We start from the raw sequence: 17,825 nt of genomic DNA on the forward strand, positions 1-17,825 counted from the left end.
TGTCCCCACATTGTTTGTTCAAACAATAAATGGAGGCTGTCAAGGGATTCCTATATTCCAAAATTTTCATGTATTTTGCACACAAATCCTGTAAATGTATTGCATAAAGCTCCTATATTTCCTAATTGTTTGTGCCTTTTGGATTTGTTTCCTTTATTTTGACAAAATAGGTAATTATTGCAACAGATGTTAACTTTGTTGGTTTACCATGTGTCAACTTTACTTTTGTGTAATTTTTTTTAGCTCACCTGAGCACAACGTGCTCATGGTGAGCTCTTTTGATCACCTTTGTTCATTGTGCGTTTTCTGTTGTCAACATTTACATTGTTAACACTCTAGAGGCCACAATGACATTGATTGTCCAATCTTCATGAAACTTGTTTAGAACATGATTGTGTCCCAATAATATCTTAAACGAGTTTTAAAATGGTTCGGTTCCAGTTGGTTGAAAAACATGGCCGCCAGGGAGGGAGGCAATTTTCCTTGTTTGGCTATTGTAAAAAATTGTCAACACTCTAGAAGTCTTTATTAATGTCCAATCTTCTTGAAAATTTGTCAGAATAGTTTTTTATATGATGTCTTGGATCAGTTGGAAAATGGTTCTGATCTGTTGAAAAACATTGCCTCCAGGGGGCGTGGCATTTTTCCTTTTATGGCTTGAGTAAAACTGTTATCACTCTAGATGTCATATCTTTAGTCCAATCTTCATGAAACTTGGTCAGAACATGTGTCCCATTAATATCTTGGACGAGTTAAAAAAAAAAGATCTGGTTGGTTTATAAACAAGGCCGCCAGGGGGCGGGGCAGTTTTTATGCCCCGGATCGAAAGATCAGGGGTATATTGTTTTTGGCTTGTCTGTCATTGTACTTTAACCCAAACTATGACCTTCTTCATAACTTTTGCAATATTGAACATAGCAACTTGATATTTGGCATGCATGTGTATCTGATGGAGCTGCACATTTTGAGTGGTGAAAGGTCAAGTTCATCCTTCAAGGTCAAGGGTCACACACAAAAAAATTCAATGCAGCACATTAGGGCCATTGTGTTTCTGACAAACACATCTATTGTTCTTAAATGGCTATATCAGGGATTTTAATAGATTTTAAAAACCAGGAGTCAATGACCCCTGGACTGAAATTTTGAGGAGTCAAATTGAAAAAAGCTGGGGTCAATTTTGAAGCGCGTAAATTGTTTTTTTGTCTGTATTAATCAATTTTTTAGATAAAAATATGCTCTAAGAGTAACATAACATCTTTAAAAGTTATATTGCTTTATTAAATAACAATACCATGATAAAAACACAAACATATTTTAATGAATTGGTACATAAAAATCTACTTCCTTTTAAAACATTAAAGTCTTTTAACACATTTAAGTAATTTAATATAATGTAATATAGGTAGCACCTTTTCATCACATACTAATCGTCATTATATTATCATCATCCCTATGATAGCTTTTCTAACAAAACACAATCAAAATGCATGGAACATCTAGTATATCTATTACTGTTTATTTGAATACTACACATGTCCGAAATATGTTGGTATAAAAAATGAACTGTGATTCCAGTTTATATAAGATGGGTGTTACTCGTAATTATCGGTGGATTAACAAACTGACAAAACTCGCTGGACATAATAGTGAATCTACGTAATTAATAGACCTTTGATCAATTTTGTTTTTTCTTTAATTACTTTTGCCGACTTACTTTAACCGTGCCATCTGCAAGTCTGCAAAAAAACCTGCAATTATCGGATGGCATATTACCCAGTTAGTGCGCACGCACTATTTAGAAGTTGACATGTGTATTGGAGGAGATGAGATAAGATAAACAACGCCCGGGGTATTCCCTCGATTATAGACCGAGTTTCAAATACTGAAACATTAATTTCAAGCGCAGTGGGATTTTTACCATGGAACTCGAGATGTTAACTGACTGACTCACGGGTCAAATTTTCGATGCGTCAAAATGACGCACTGCAGAAAAAAGGGTTGCGTCAAAAACGAGTCATTTTTTAATTTCCTCGCGTCAAAACGCAGGATTATGCGTCTATTGAAATCCCTGCTATATCAATATTGACGTAACACTAAAGTTCCATTTATTGTCCAATCTTCATGAAACTAAGAAAGAACATTTGTTGTTATGGTATGATGGAAAACAATGTCACTAGGGGCTGAGGCATTTTTCCTTATATTGCTATAGTAAAACCTTGAGGACACATTTTTAGTCTAATCTTCATGCAAATTGGGCAGAACATTTTGTTGAATTGATATCTGGACTGAGTTTGAAAATGATTCGGGTCTGTTGAAAAACATGGACACCTGGGGGCGGGGCATTTGTCCTTTTATGGTTATAGTAAAACCTTGTTAACTCTCTAGAAGTCATATTTATTGTCAAATCTTTATAAAACTTGATCAGAAAATCTGTTGTAATGATAGCTCGGCTTAGGTCGAAAATGGTTATAGATTGTGGAAAAACATGGACCCCAGGGGGCGGGGCATTTTTCCTTATAAGGCTATAGTGAAACCTTGTTAACAATATAGAAGTTACATTTTTAGTGCAATCAAAATGAAAGTTAGTCAGAACACTTGTTATATTGACTTCGCGGTCAAGTTCTAAATTTCTCCGGTTTGTTGAAATACATGGTTGCTTGATGTGGGGGCAATTTTATTTATAGGGCTGTAGTGAAAACTTGTTGACACTATATTAGCCACATTTATATGACAATCTGCATGAAACTTGGTCAGAAAATTTGTGTCCTAATTTAATATCAGCTGAGATTGGAACTAGGTCATGTGAGCTTAAAACTAGGTCACAAGGTCAAATAAAAAAACAACATATTAATACAAAATATTAATACTTTGAAGTCACCTTTTTGGTCCAATCTTTATGAATCAGCTCGCTCTTTCTCCGAATAGTCCAGTTCCTTTGGATATCAGGTGGCCCATAGTCCTCTTGTTTTGTTTGCTTCTTATGCTCACTTTTTATGTCCCCCACTATAGTAGTGGGGGACATATTGTTTTTGCCCTGTCTGTCTGTTGGTCTGTTTGCGCCAACTTTAACATTTTGCAATAACTTTTGCTATATTGAAGATAGCAACTTCATATTTGGCATGCATGTGTATCTCATGAAGCTGCACATTTTGAGTGGTAAAAGGTCAAGGTCATCCTTCAAGGTCAGAGGTCAAATATATGTGGCCAAAATCGCTCATTTTATGAATACTTTTGCAATATTGAAGATAGCAACTTGATATTTGGCATGCATGTGCATCTCATGGAGCTGCTAATTTTGAGTGGTGAAAGGTCAAGGTCATCCTTCAAGGTCAGAGGTCAAATATATGCAGGGTTTTCATTAGGATTTTTTGTAGCAGGCTTTTGAGTTATTTGAGGAGGCCAACCTGCCCCCCCTCCCCCCCCCCCCCCCCCCTCCCCCCCCGGAAATTTTTTGAAATAAAGGTGCCAAATCGTGGCTTTTGAGCGATTTTTGGCACATATTTTACATGATCTTCCTCAGTTAAAATAGAGGATGTTAATGTGAATTGTTAAGTCCTCAGGTAACATCAACTCTCAGGGGTGTCAATTGTTCCAAATTTGAAATCCTGAAAATAAAATCTGGGTGCCGATAGGGCCCACGGTGGGTTCAGGGCACACCCTGGACAGGGGTCCAGGGGGCCAGAGACCCCCGGAAGCACCTGCAATTTAACTTATTTGAAACAAAGAAATCGCTTCTCCTGAGCTTTAAGACACCTGTATTTTTAAGAGATTCAAGACAGAAAAATACTTTGGCTAGCAAATATCACAATCTATTTCTTTAAATTTTCATGTAGATGCATGGGTCTGAGGTGGAATGTCCCCGTCGGGGGCGAAGGGCCCGGGCCCTAGCTTAATGTATAATTTCTGTGCAGTACATAACATGTATTCTTTACAGTATTAATGAAAATCTGAATTAAACAAACACTGGAAATTTTAACATTTTAATAAGTTGTAACTTCCAATAATGACTATGACATTTCAAAATATATAACTTAACCAATTTAAATGACTAGTCCACAAGTAGTTATTGCAAATAAGAAGAAACAGTACACACTGTAAACATATTTATCACATGTCAAACAATAACATTCAATATAATTAACCTCTACTTAACACGATCCCATTTTACCAATAGTATGTGACTAGCAATTCAAATACTATTACCAAAGGAGTAAATTACCTTAAGAAAAATAAAGTCTGATAAACATCACAATAATTAAAACAATAATACTGAAGCATTCTTTGAGCAAATACCTGAACATTTATAAGTAATACTGTGTTAAGAGTACACAATGACTGTCTATTTCTGAAATAATTGATTATTCAGTTTATAAAGAATGTGTGCCTGTTGACATGAGAATAATTGTTTTTATTTGATTAACTTAGGCAATAATTTGGAAAAAAAATCGGGCATAGGTTGCCCCAGCTGATGCAATCTTAGGATTTGAATATTTTGCTGAGGAATCTTCTTTGCGCCATTTTTTTGTCGAAAATCGAATAAGAAACGAAATGTAAGTGTAGCAGGAAAGTGCATTTATCCGGAGGTGCGGGTAAATGATAAACGTTAAAAAAACTGTAACAAGATAACTTCAACAGCGAACTATCGTTCTTACTCGAAACACAAACGAAAAAGTCGTTTATTTTTCTTTTTTTTGACATATCCAATTGTTGACTTTGTCACAGTTTGTGACCTTAGATCAAAGTCGTACAGTCTCGTTACCCGCTCCGCGATTGGACAATTATATCGATACGACCAATGAGAAAGCAGTTAACATATATCGGTTAAGGTTGTTTACTTCCGTTTCAGACAGTTAGTATATTAACGAATACTAAATATCTCGTCATCGTCGTGAAAATTTGCCGATGTTTTGTTTTAATTTTCTTTCCGAATTTGAGCCGGCCTGAATAACATTTGAGGCGGTCAAATCGGCCGCCGGCCGCCTCCTAATGAAAACCCTGTTTATGTGGCCGAAATCGCTTATTTTATGAATACTTTTGCAATATTGAAGATAGCAACTTGATATTTGGCATGCATGTGTATCTCATGGAGCTGCACATTTTGAGTGGTGAAAGGTCAAGGTCAAGGTCATCCTTCACGAGGTCAAGGTCATCCTACAAGGTCAAACGTCATATAGGGGGACATTGTGTTTCACAAACACATCTTGTTTTATTATGCCCCCCTTCGAAGAAGAGGGGGTATATTGTTTTGCACATGTCGGTCAGTCGGTCGGTCGGTCGGTCCGTCCACCAGATGGTTTCCGGATGATAGCCAAAAATTCTTACGCCTAGGATCATCAAACTCCATAGGTACATTGATCATGACTGGCAGATGACCCCTATTGATTTTCAGGTCACTAGGTCAAAGGTCAAGGTGACTCGAAATATAAAATGGTTTCCGGATAAAATCAAGAATGCTTAGGGATAGGATCATGAAACTTAATAGGTACATTGATCATGACTGGCAGATGACCCCTATTGATTTTCAGGTCACTAGGTCAAAGGTCAAGGTCACGGTGACCCGAAATAGAAAAATGGTTTCCAGATGATAACTTACAATTGTAAGAATGCTTATGACTAGGATGATGAAACTTCATCGGTACATTGATCATGACTCGCAGATGACCCCTATTGATTTTCAGGTCACTAGGTCAAAGGTCAAGGTCATGGTGTCCCGAAATAGTAAAATGGTTTCTGGATGATAACTCAAGAACGCTTATGCCTAGGATCATGACACTTCATAGGTACATTGATCATGACATGCAGATGACCCCTATTGATTTTCAGGTCAAAGGTCAAGGTCACGGTGACTCAACTTAGAAAAATGGTTTCAGGATGATAACTCAAGAACGCTTACGCCTAGGATCATGAAACTTCATAGGTACATTGATCATGACTCGCAGATGACTCCTATTGACCCTCAGGTCACTAGGTCAAAGGTCACGGTGACTTAACACAGTAAAATGGTTTCCGGATGATAACTCAAAAAAGCTAATGCCTAGGATCATGAAACTTCATAGGTACATTGATCATGACTCCCAGATGACCCCTGTTGATTTTCAGGTCACTAGGTCAAAGGTCAAGGTCACAGTGCCAAAAAACATATCCACACAATGGCTGCCACTACAACTGACAGCCCATATGGGGGGCACGCATTTTTTACAAACAGCCCTTGTTTTATTTTGTCATTTTGTAAGTAGGCAAGTTGCCAGTTGAACAGTTTACACATCTGTAAGAAAATTGGATGTGTTTTAATATGTTCTCTGTTAACAAGGCAATTTTTAATCAACTGTCCTTAAATGATCACAGCTTTTAGACCCAGTTAAGTCTAAAACCCAATTTCTTAACATATAGGTCAATGTGACACTTAGAGGTCAAAGGTCAAATATGGCCACAAAAGAGCTGGGCTAGACGGTCACATTTGGGTCCATAATGTCATGAAGATATTAGAGATAAGGTTGCTCAGGTAAATCATTTGAAACACTCTCTGAAAACTTGGTTATTCACATGCATTGTCCAATTTTATGAAACTTGGTCAGAACATTTGTTTCATTGATCTATACTGAAAAGTTTGTATTAGTCTTTTAATTGGTTTTAACACCCTTTGCTTTGCATTGACTTCCAAGGCCGCGGGTTACCACAGCTTTAATTGTTTTTGTGTTATTTGTCATATAGTTAATTATTGTTTTGAATTGCATTCACAACTTGTCTCTTGTCTTAAATAAAGAACTCAGATGTTGAGAAGAAATCCCATGCCTATAATGTTTCTGTAACCCTTATAAGCCAGATTGAATGCCCTTTCATATTAAAAAGTTATTCAAAATGCTGTTAATGATATTGGTCAAGTTTACCGGTTAAAGCTCGGTTGTTTGAGGTAACATAATGGTTAACTGTGTTAAATGGAAGAAATACATTGTAAACATTCTTGAAGTGGCATCAAGATTACAATGTATGTTTAAGACTTTGTTCAAACAATTGTCACAGTGATATCGCTAACTTACTAGCTGGAAACTCTAGCATGTTTGATTGAAGAGATTTTTTGTAAATTTTTAGCTCACCTGATTGCTCAGGTGAGCTTTTGTGATCGGTCTTTGTCCGTCGTCTGTCTGTCCGTCCGTCCGCATTTGTTCGTGAACACTCTAGAGGCCACATTTTTTGTCCCATCTTCATGAAACTTGGTCAGAAGCTTTGTCCCAATAATACCTTGGTTGAGTTCGAAACTGGGTCATGCCGGGTCAAAAACTAGGTAATTAGGTCGAAAAAAAAGAAAAAACTTGTAAGCACTGTAGAAGTCACATTTCATGCCCAATCATCTTGTTACTTTGTCAAAATGTTTGTCTTAATGATATGTTGGTTGAGTTCAAAAGTGGTTCCGGTCTGTTGAAAAACATGGCGGCCTGTGGGCGGGGCAGTTTTCCTTATTTGGCTTTAGAGAAACCTTGTAAACACTCTAGAGGCCACATTTCTTTTCCGATCTTCATGAAACTTGGTCAGAAGGTTTGTCCCAATGATACCTCCGTGGAGTTTGAAACTGGGTCATGCCGGGTCAAAACTAGGTCACTAGGTTAAACAAGAGGGCCTGAAAGGACCAAAGTCGCTCACCTGAGATAACAAGATATTATTGGGACAAATCTTCTGACCAAGCTTCTCGAAGATCAGAAAATAAATGTGGCCTCTAGAGTGTTAACAAGGTTTTACAAAAGCCATATAAGGAAAATGCCCCGCCCCCTGGCAGCCATGTTTTTCAACCAACCGGCATCATTTTTTAACTTGTCCAAGATATTATCGGGATGAATCTTCTGACCAAGTTTCATGAAGATCGGACAGTAAATGTGGCCTCTATAGAGTGTTAACAAGATTTTGCTATAGCCATATAAGGAAAAATGCCCCACCCCTTGGAAGCCATTTTTTGTCCCTGACCGGTTTCACCGGAGGGGACTTATGGTTTGCGCTCTGTCCGTCCGTCACACTTTTCTGGATCCTGCGATAACTTTGAAAGGTCTTAATATTTTTTCATGAAACTTGGAACATGGATAGATGGCAATATGGACATTATGCACATCATTTCATTTTGTTCCAACGTCAAAAATTCTGGTTGCTATGGCAACAAATGGACTAGAAATACTGCTGAAAATGGCGGTTTTCTGGATCCTGCGATAACTTTAAAAGTTGTTAATATTTGTTCATTAAACTTGGAACATGGATAGATGGCAATATGGACATTATGCACGTCATTTCATTTTGTTCCTACGTCAAAAATTGTGGTTGCTATGGCAACCAAAAAATAATAATTCTGAAAATGGTGGAATTTCTGACAATGGTGGAGCCGGTAGGGGACCATATTGCTTTGACAATAGCCTTGTTCAAACAAACATAATTAATTTCGAACTCCTCCAAGATATCATTGAGACCAATCTTCTGACCAAATTTCATGAAGATCGGACAATAAATGTGGCCTCTAGAGTGTTAACAAGGTTTTACTATAGCCATATTTAGCCATATAAGGAAAAATGCCCCGCCCCTGGCGGCCATTTTTTTAAAGCAACCAAAACCATTTTCGAACTTGTCTAAGATATCATTGGGATAAATCTTCTGACTAAGTTTCGTGATGATCGGAAAATAAATGTGACCTCTAGAGTGTTAACAAGGTTTTACTATAGCCATATAAGGAAAATAGCCCCGCCTCCATGGTGGCCATGTTTTTCAACCAACCGGCATCATTTTTCAACTCGTCCAAGATATTATTGGGATGAATCTTCTGACCAAGTTTCATGAAGATCGGACTATAAATGTGGCCTCTAGAGTGTTAACAAGATTATACTATAGCCTTATATAGCCATATAAGGAAAAATGCCCCACCCCTTGGCGGCCATGTTTTTCAAGCAAACGTAACCATTTTCTAACTAATCCAAGATATCATTAAGACAAATCTTCTGACCATATTTCATCAAGATTGGACAATAAATGTGGCCTCTAGAGTGTTAACAAGGTTTTACTATAGCTATATAAGGAAAAATGCCCCACCCCCTGGGGGCCATGTTTTTCAACCAATAGGCATCATTTTCGAACTCGTCCAAGATATTATTGGGATGAATCTTCTGACCAAGTTTAGGTTTCGAAATCTGTGTTTAGGTTTCGAAAAAGCGTTTTTCGGGGGCATATGTCTTCCGATGGAGACAGCTCTTGTTTGCCTAATCATCGTTAAACTTAATTAAGACATAGGTTTTATTGATATCTTAGACAAGTTGGAAAATGGCTCAGATCGTTTAAAATAAACAACTTTTAAGCTCACCTGATTGCCCAGGTGAGGTTTAAGGATCTATCTTTGTCCGTTGTCCGTCCCTCCTCATTTGGTTTGTAAACACTTTAGCATTCATATTTCTCAAGCATTCTTTATCAAAGTTGCTGAGAAGCTATATGGCCACAAGATCTCAGTCAAGTTTGATAATGAGCAAAATCGCATAATAAATGCCAGAGTTATTGCCCTGATATTGTCAAAATTTTCATATTATACAAAATCCTTGTAAACACTCTAGAGGTCACTATTTTGTTTCAGATTTTATTAATCTTGGTAATAATAATTATATTTATATAATATATATATTTCTGTAAGCAAAGTTTGGTGTTTGGTCATGGGGTGTCAAAATATAGGTCACCAGGTCAAATCTTACAAAATCCTCGTAAACACTCCATATGCAAGAGTTTTGTTCAATAATGATGAAACTTGACCAGGATGTTTGTCTGGACAATATGTAGGTCAAGTTTGACATTTGGTAACGTGGGGATAAAATCTAGGTCATGGGGTCTAATCTTACAAAAACCTTGTAAACCGACTAGAGGCCATAGTTTTGGTCCAATAATTATGATACTTGACCAGGATGTTTTTCTTGATGATATCTAGGCAAAGTTTGACATTGGGTCATGTGGGGTCAAAATCTTGGTCACGAGGTCCAAATCTTACAAAAAACGTGCAAACACATGTAGAATTAGCCTTACTTGCAAATGTTTGCATGTAAAAACCCATGCAAATGGACAGTACTCAATCAGAATTAATCATATGTTAACACTTCAAAAGTAAACAGCAGAGAACAAATCTAATATGCTCTTGAGTACTGAATTTTCAACTACATGTAAGCAATGAACAAGGCCTTTTAAAAAAAGGTGAGCGGACTAGGGCCATGCTAGCCCTCTTGTATATCATAATACTAAATTGATCTGTCGGTTGTGTAATTTTGTCTTATCAACCAATAAGTTAGCTGGTTTAAATCACCTTATGCACATACACATGTATTCATGAAGCATTTATTTGGTCATTATAATGTTGTGTCCTTAAACTTATTGTCAATATCATTGATGTTCCACAGGGGCTCCTGACTGTCAAGAAACTGCTGAAGTCCGTTTCAGTTGCTCAGTATGCGGGACAGAGTTCTCAGTGTTGCAGGAGTTTAGAAATCACCAAAATGTACATGATCAAACTTGCATGACAACTCAAAATGAAAACGCGCTTAAAGTCAACAAGGGGTTAATTTCGTCAAGCTGGGACCTCACAAATCATCACACAGGAGAGCGGCCACACAGGTGCAGTGTTTGTGGAAAGGGATTTGTCAGCAGTTCACAACTCACACGGCATATGAGGATTCACACAGGAGAGAGGCCACACAGTTGCAGTGTTTGTGGAAAGGGATTTGTCACCAGTTCCAACCTCACTCAGCATATGGGTATTCTCACAGGAGGCAGGCCACACAGGTGCAATGTTTGTGGAAAGGGATTTGCCAGGGTCTCTCACCTCACAAATCATATGAGGATTCACACAGGAGAGCGGCCACACAGTTGCAGTGTTTGTGGAAAGGAATTTGTCACCAGTTCCAACCTCAATCAGCATATGAGGATTCACACAGGAGACAGGCCACACAGGTGCAATGTTTGTGGAAAGGGATTTGCCAGGGTCTCTCACCTCACATATCATATGAGGATTCACACAGGAGAGCGGCCACACAGTTGCAGTGTTTGTGGAAAGGGTTTTGTCAGCAGTTCACACCTCACACGGCATATGAGTATTCACACAGGAGAGCGGCCACACAGTTGCAGTGTTTGTGGAAAGAGATTTGCCGCCAGTTCACACCTCACATATCATATGAGTATTCACACAGGAGAGCTGCCTCACAGTTGCAGTGTGTGCGGAAAGGGATTTGCCAGGGGCGGGGACCTCACATATCATATGAGGATTCACACAGGAGAGCGGCCATACAGTTGCAGTGTGTGTGGAAAGGGATTTGTCAGGGGCTTGGACCTCACATATCATATGAGGATTCACACAGGAGAGCGGCCATACAGTTGCAGTGTTTGTGGAAAGGGATTTGCCACCAGTTTAAAACTCACACGGCATATGAGGATTCACACAGGAGAGAGGCCACACAGTTGCAGTGTTTGTGGAAAGGGATTTGTCACCAGTTCCAACCTCACTCAGCATATGAGGATTCACACAGGAGAGCGGCCACACAGTTGAAGTGTGTGCGGAAAGGGATTTGTCACCAGTTCACACCTCACATATCATATGAGTATTCACACACGAGAGCAGCCTCACAGTTGCAGTGTTTTTGGAAAAGGATTTGCCAGGGACTCGGACCTCACAAATCATATGAGTATTCACACAGAAGAGCGGCCACACAGTTGCAGTGTTTGTGGAAAGGGATTTGCCAGGGACTCGGACCTCACACAGCATATGAGGATTCACACGAGAGAGCTGCCACACATTTGCAGTGTTTATGGAAAGGGATTTGCCGGAGGCTCGGACCTCACACGGCATATGAGGATTCACACATGAGAGCGTCCACACAGTTGCAGTGTTTGGTGGAAAGGGATTTGCCAGGGGCTCGGACCTCACAAATCATATGAGGATTCACGCAGTTACAGTGTTTGTGGAAAGGGATTTGCCACCAGCTCTGACCTTAAAAAGCATACAAGGATTTACACGTAAGAGTGGTAACACAGTTTATGCGTTTGTGGAAAGAACTGTGTTGTGTGGATTCACAATGGAGATCGGCCAACAATTGCAGCGTGTGTGGAAAGAATTGATCACCAGATCTCAACTCAAGATACATCTAATGTTTCATATTGGTGAGCGGCTGCACAGGTGATGCGTATGGGACAAAAGTTGTTCAACTACATCCTTCCTTGAAGCTTAGAAGGTGCCGTACCATGGAAAAAAACTTTCAAATATACCATAATATTATGCTGGCCAAAATTCCGCTGAAACGGATATCTTTATCTTGGATAGATATATAATGGAGTCACAATAATGAGTGTAGATATGAGAGCTTGTCTGCAATTATTTATTTGTGACGTCCTTTTTATCGAACGCTAATAAAAAACGCTTTCATTAATGGTGAACAGAAGAAGTAACATGAGCTCTGTACTGTTTAAAACTGTTTAATAACAGAAAGATTCAAGTACAGGGATTTGCATTTATTTTCGTATTAAGATTCTGCCATTTGTCGATTACAGGTATGTTGTATTATTATTTGTACTACCATAAACTACTCCTGATTGTGAGATGAACCTGCTCTAGATATAAACAAATATAAATATTTAGTTGACTTTTGGATTCTTTAACAAACCTGAATTGAAATGCTATTCTAATTTCAAGCCAGGCTCTCCTGGACGAACGTTCGATCTGGATTCTATTTGCAATGAAACTTAATAAAAAGTCTTCAATTATTAAGTTGAATTGTTTGTTTAGTCATTGTTTTAAAATCAGGTGCCATCAATTAACGACGTGATGGTTTTTCAACGAGAGGATACCTCACTACGAGGGGTACTGTCTTGAGTGGTTTTATCTTTCAGTTTTTAAGGTGGTTTAATCACAGTTAAGGGTTTCGAAATTACTACAATATAGGCAACTTGACATGCATTACCTTCAATGGACAATAGGCCATATCCGTATTTTTAATTCATTATTATGTTTTCAGAATTTACTAAATCAATTATTAACTAATACAATTTGTTTACAATAAATATACATTTATTAAGGTTCAAATGCTTTCAGTTCACACGAGCTATATGTTGTACATACATCTAAAACTAAGATTCTAGTTGCTCTTTACTTAAAGCAATTGAAAACGATTGATTTACTGTAGCACTAGCAAATGTGTCTGAATTTTGTATCAGTTTATTGTTTCTATGTTTTCCTCTTGCAAAAAAGCACTAATGCATAATGGTGTGTTTTATTACAAAGTAGGAATATTATTTTAATATTTTCAAAGTTTAATCCTAGTTTTTTCACCATCGTGGTGTTGGAGCCCGTTCAGTAAAATCATGCGAAAACGAAAGCAAACATACTATGTCGGGGAGGTCATCAATTATATTTAGTATTGTACTAGTATTTAATGTGTATTACTGTCATTTTTTTACCGGAACAATGTTATACATTATGAAAATGAAATGTATTACTGTCAGTGACAAAATATTAAGTAACCTTTTCAATTTTTAATTTAATCCGCTTTTACAATACTTGATCACTTAAGGTAGCGCACCCATAATGGGCACCTATCCAAATCTAATCTATTATTTTCTTATTCATCATCATTATACTGAACTACATGCAAATTTTTAGGTAGGCTTCCATGCTTAAAAAAAAAAATATACTGATATTTTTCAAAACCACCCCAACACTCGGCTTTTGTCCAATTTATGTGCACCCCTGGGGTATATGTAAGTTCCATAATTCATCCAGATTTCCAAATAAAGGCATGCAGTTGGTGTGTACAGATGCAGAAAAGATGTTTTAAGTTTAAATTAGATAAAAAAAGTTTTCTTTTACAGCCATTTATTTTTATGCCCCCCTTCGAAGAAGAGGGGGTATATTGCTTTGCTCATGTGGGTCGGTCGGTCTGTTGGTCCGTCCACCAGGTGGTTATCAGATGATAACCCAAGAACGCTTGGGCCTAGGATCATGAAACTTCATAGGTACATTGATAATTGACTCACAGATGACCCCTATTAATTTTGAGGTCACTAGGTCAAAGGTCAAGGTCACGGTGACCCGAAATAGTAAAATGGTTTTTTGATGATAACTCAAGAACGCATATGCCTAGGATCATTAAACTTCATAGGTAGATTGATCATGACTTGCAGATGACCCCTATTGATTTTCAGGTCACTAGGTCAAAGGTCAAGGTCACGGTGACCCTAAATAGTAAAATGGTTTCTGGATGATAACTCAAGAACGCATTCGCCTAGGATCATGAAACATCAATGTTAGATAGATCATGACTCGCCGATGACCCCTATTGATTTTGAGGTCACTAGGTCAAAGGTCAAGGTCACGGTTACCCAAAATAGTTAAATGGTTTTCGGACCATAACTCAAGAACGCATACACCTAGGATCATGAAACTTCATAGGTAGATTGATCATGACTCGCAGATGACCCCTATTGATTTTGAGGTCACTAGGTCAAAGGTCAAGGTCACAGTCACCCGAAATAGTAAAATGATTTTCAGATGATAACTCAAGAACACAAACGCCTAGGATCATGAAACTTCATATGTAGATTGATCATGACTCGCAGATGACCTCTATTGATTTTGAGGTCACTAGGTCAAAGGTCAAGGTCACGGTGACCCTAAATAGTAAAATGGTTTCCGGATGATAACTCAAGAACGCATACGCCTAGGATCATGAAACTTCATCGTTATATAGATCATGACTCGCAGATGACCCCTATTGATTTTGAGGTCACTAGGCCAAAGGTCAAGGTCACGGTGACCCAAAATAGTAAAATGGTTTTCGGATGATAACTCAAGAACGCATACGCCTAGGATCATGAAACTTCATTTATACATTGATCATGACTCGCAGATGACACCTATAGATTTTTAGGTCACTAGGTCAAAGGTCAAGGTCACGGTGACAAAAAACGTATTCACACAATGGCTGCCACTACAACGGACAGCCCCTATGTTGGGCATGCATGTTTTACAAACAGCCCTTGTTTATAACGTGTTATCTATGGAAGAGCGCCATTAAATGTAAGTGGTTTCAGGCCACGTAGAAATTGTGTTGGTTAAAAACAAAGTGTCATAAAATTCAAAATAGTATTTAAAAAAAACACACACACGAAATAAACAATACGTCGGACAAACTTATCAGAATGTATCCCGCAAAATGAATAGCAATAGATTTGATATCAAGAACTGTTTAATAAACCAAATTCACATGTTGCTTCACATTTTGGATATACCCACAATGATTGCACTTTATCTGATTTCTCCTGTGTAATTATTGATGTTAAAAACATCCAAGGCCGTTTACGCAAAATAAATATTTTGGATACATAAATTATAAACAATGATTCCTAACGGTCCTAATAATAAACTGCCTTATGACATAAAGAACACAAGCATGATTTTCATAAGCATTTGATGTTTTCTTTATATAAATTATATTATTATGCCCCCCTTCGAAGAAGAGGGGGTATATTGCTTTGCTCATGTCGGTCTGTCGGTCGGTCTGTCCACCAGGTGGTTGTCAGACGATAGCTCAAGAACGCTTGGGCCTAGGATCATGAAACTTCATAGGTACATTGATCATGACTCGCAGATGACCCCTATTGATTTTGAGGTCACTAGGTCAAAGGTCAAGGTCACAGTGACCAGAAATAGTAAAATGGTTTTTGATTGATAAATCAAGAACGCATACGCCTAGGATCATGAAACTTCATGGGTAGATTGATCATGACTTGCAGATGACCCCTATTGATTTTGAGGTCACTAGGTCAAAGGTCAAGATCACGCTGACCCGAAATAGTAAAATGGTTTTCGGATGATAACTCAAGAACGCATACGCCTAGGCTCATGAAACTTCATGGGTAGATTGATCATGACTCGCAGATGACCCCTATTGATTTTGAGGTCACTAGGTCAAAGGTCAAGGTCACGGTGACCCGAAATAGTAAAATGGTTTTTGGATGATAACTCAAGAACGCATACGCCTAGGATCATGAAACTTCATAGGTAGATTGATCATGACTTGGAGATGACCCCTATTGATTTTGAGGTCACAAGGTCAAAGGTCAAGGTCACGGTGACCCGAAATAGTAAAATGATTTTCGGATGATAACTCAAGAACGCTTTTGCCTAGGATCATGACACTTCATAGGTACATTGATCGTGACTCGCAGATGACCCCTATTGATTTTCAGGTCACTAGGTCAAAGGTCAAGGTCACAGTGACAAAAATCGTATTCACTCAATGGCTGCCACTACAACGGACAGCCCATATTTACTTATTGGATGGTGTTTTAACATTGATCCATCTTTGTATCTTGTAATAGTATGTGTTATGTACAATGTATATTTCCCACCAAACGACGTAACTTTACTGTATGACGTTGACGTCTCTTCGTATGTTTTTTTACATTGATCCTACCGATGAAGGCTATGGCCGAAACATGTTAAGTATTTGAACAAATTTAATAAACAAAAGTAACGTATTTGTCTTTTATTCTATTTCGTTTGTAATATATCAGGCGAAGCGTAGAACAAAATAACGCCGAGTATCGCAGAGCCGTTTTTTTATTCCTGCCAATGCCACAGTGCCTATACCACGTGACTTTTTCGGATCTGTGTTGGGAGAATAAAGCGCGACCCAGTTAACATTTTTATAAGATCTCTTTAAATATTTCACCATTTGTAATGGGATAAAGTGGAGAGCCCGATCATTCGTAAGAGTTTTCTATAGGTATCGTGATTTATTTAAACAAATAAGTATTTTTTTTCAGTTAAGTGAAACCGCGCGTTTGAACAGTTAGAAAAATATTGGATCAGTGTGGGGACTTCATATTACAAACGCGCAGTTGCACTTTACTGAAAAAAATACTTATTTGTTAAACGATAGGGCAGTAAACCGTTGTTTTGTATTTTTTAACATTCCTCGATGCCCCCATATTTTAAGAAACAATAAAATATCGCAACGACTCTGCATTTGAAGAGGTAGTGAATATGGCGTATAACCTTCGACGTGTTCATTATGTCGTAATGAGCACTTGTGCGTAATATTTGAAAAATACGTTTTTGAAATCTTTTTCGCTTTTTGTGACTGACATATAAATTATCTTGGTATAAAATGCTTTATTTTGTTGAATGTGATTCGTTTTTACCAAAAAAAAATGAATAATTCAGAGTTGGTCATGAGAAATATGACGTTTCTTCCAACATCGACTGATATCAACACCTACTAACATGATAAAAATATGTATCAAGCACCTTTCTATAAGTCCCTTATCAGAGTAAATTAAGACAAACAACGATTTTCAGGCCCATTCAATGCTTTGAAAATCAACATAAATGTAAAGGAATCAACGAACTTAAACATCTAGTCGCACACAATTCACAATTAACCCTTTGCATGCTGGGAAATTTGTCGTCTGCTAAAATATCATCTGCTGAATTTCTAAAATTAGCATTTTCTTCGATTTTTTTCAAAGAATACTGTCAGAATAGCAAACAGTTTGGATCCTGATGAGACGCCACGTTCTGTGGCGTCTCATCAGGAACCCAACTGTTTGCAAAGGCCTTCAAAATTCGGTGTCAGCGCTAAAAGGGTTAAAATGGAGGTTCGTGTTATGGATAATTATTATGTAAATTCAACATATTTTTTCATAATGTGTAACATAAGTTTTAGTTAGAGTTTTGCCGTGTTTAATGTTGTAATTGACAGAAAAAAAATCAGGTTACTGTTTACTACGTATTGATTAAAAAACATATTGGTAAGGAAAGAAAAGCTTTCGCC

The 17,825-nt window shown here is 37.9% G+C and overlaps 1 protein-coding gene across 11 annotated transcripts in view; it reads left to right on the forward strand.

The window, feature by feature from the left end:
- The window catches only part of LOC127831774 (gastrula zinc finger protein XlCGF57.1-like), a 216,836-nt gene that overhangs the window by 93,395 nt on the left and 105,616 nt on the right, over positions 1–17,825 (forward strand). The window contains exons 3-4 of one of the 11 annotated variants that reach the window (XR_008026492.1): positions 10,401–11,662; positions 11,747–12,627. The exons of 7 other annotated variants lie outside the window; for them this stretch is intronic. Coding sequence is in view for 3 of the 4 variants with exons in the window: in XM_052356824.1 (XP_052212784.1) it covers positions 10,401–11,542 (1,142 nt within the window). In the remaining variant the exon portion in view is untranslated. Of the gene's footprint in view, positions 1–10,400; positions 12,628–17,825 lie in introns of those variants that run through there. 3 more of the 11 variants (XM_052356826.1, XM_052356825.1, XM_052356824.1) reach the window with 3 other exon arrangements.

Source organism: Dreissena polymorpha, chromosome 5 (genome assembly GCF_020536995.1).
Source record: "Dreissena polymorpha isolate Duluth1 chromosome 5, UMN_Dpol_1.0, whole genome shotgun sequence".
In the NCBI taxonomy this organism is placed as follows: Eukaryota; Metazoa; Mollusca; class Bivalvia; order Myida; family Dreissenidae; genus Dreissena; species Dreissena polymorpha.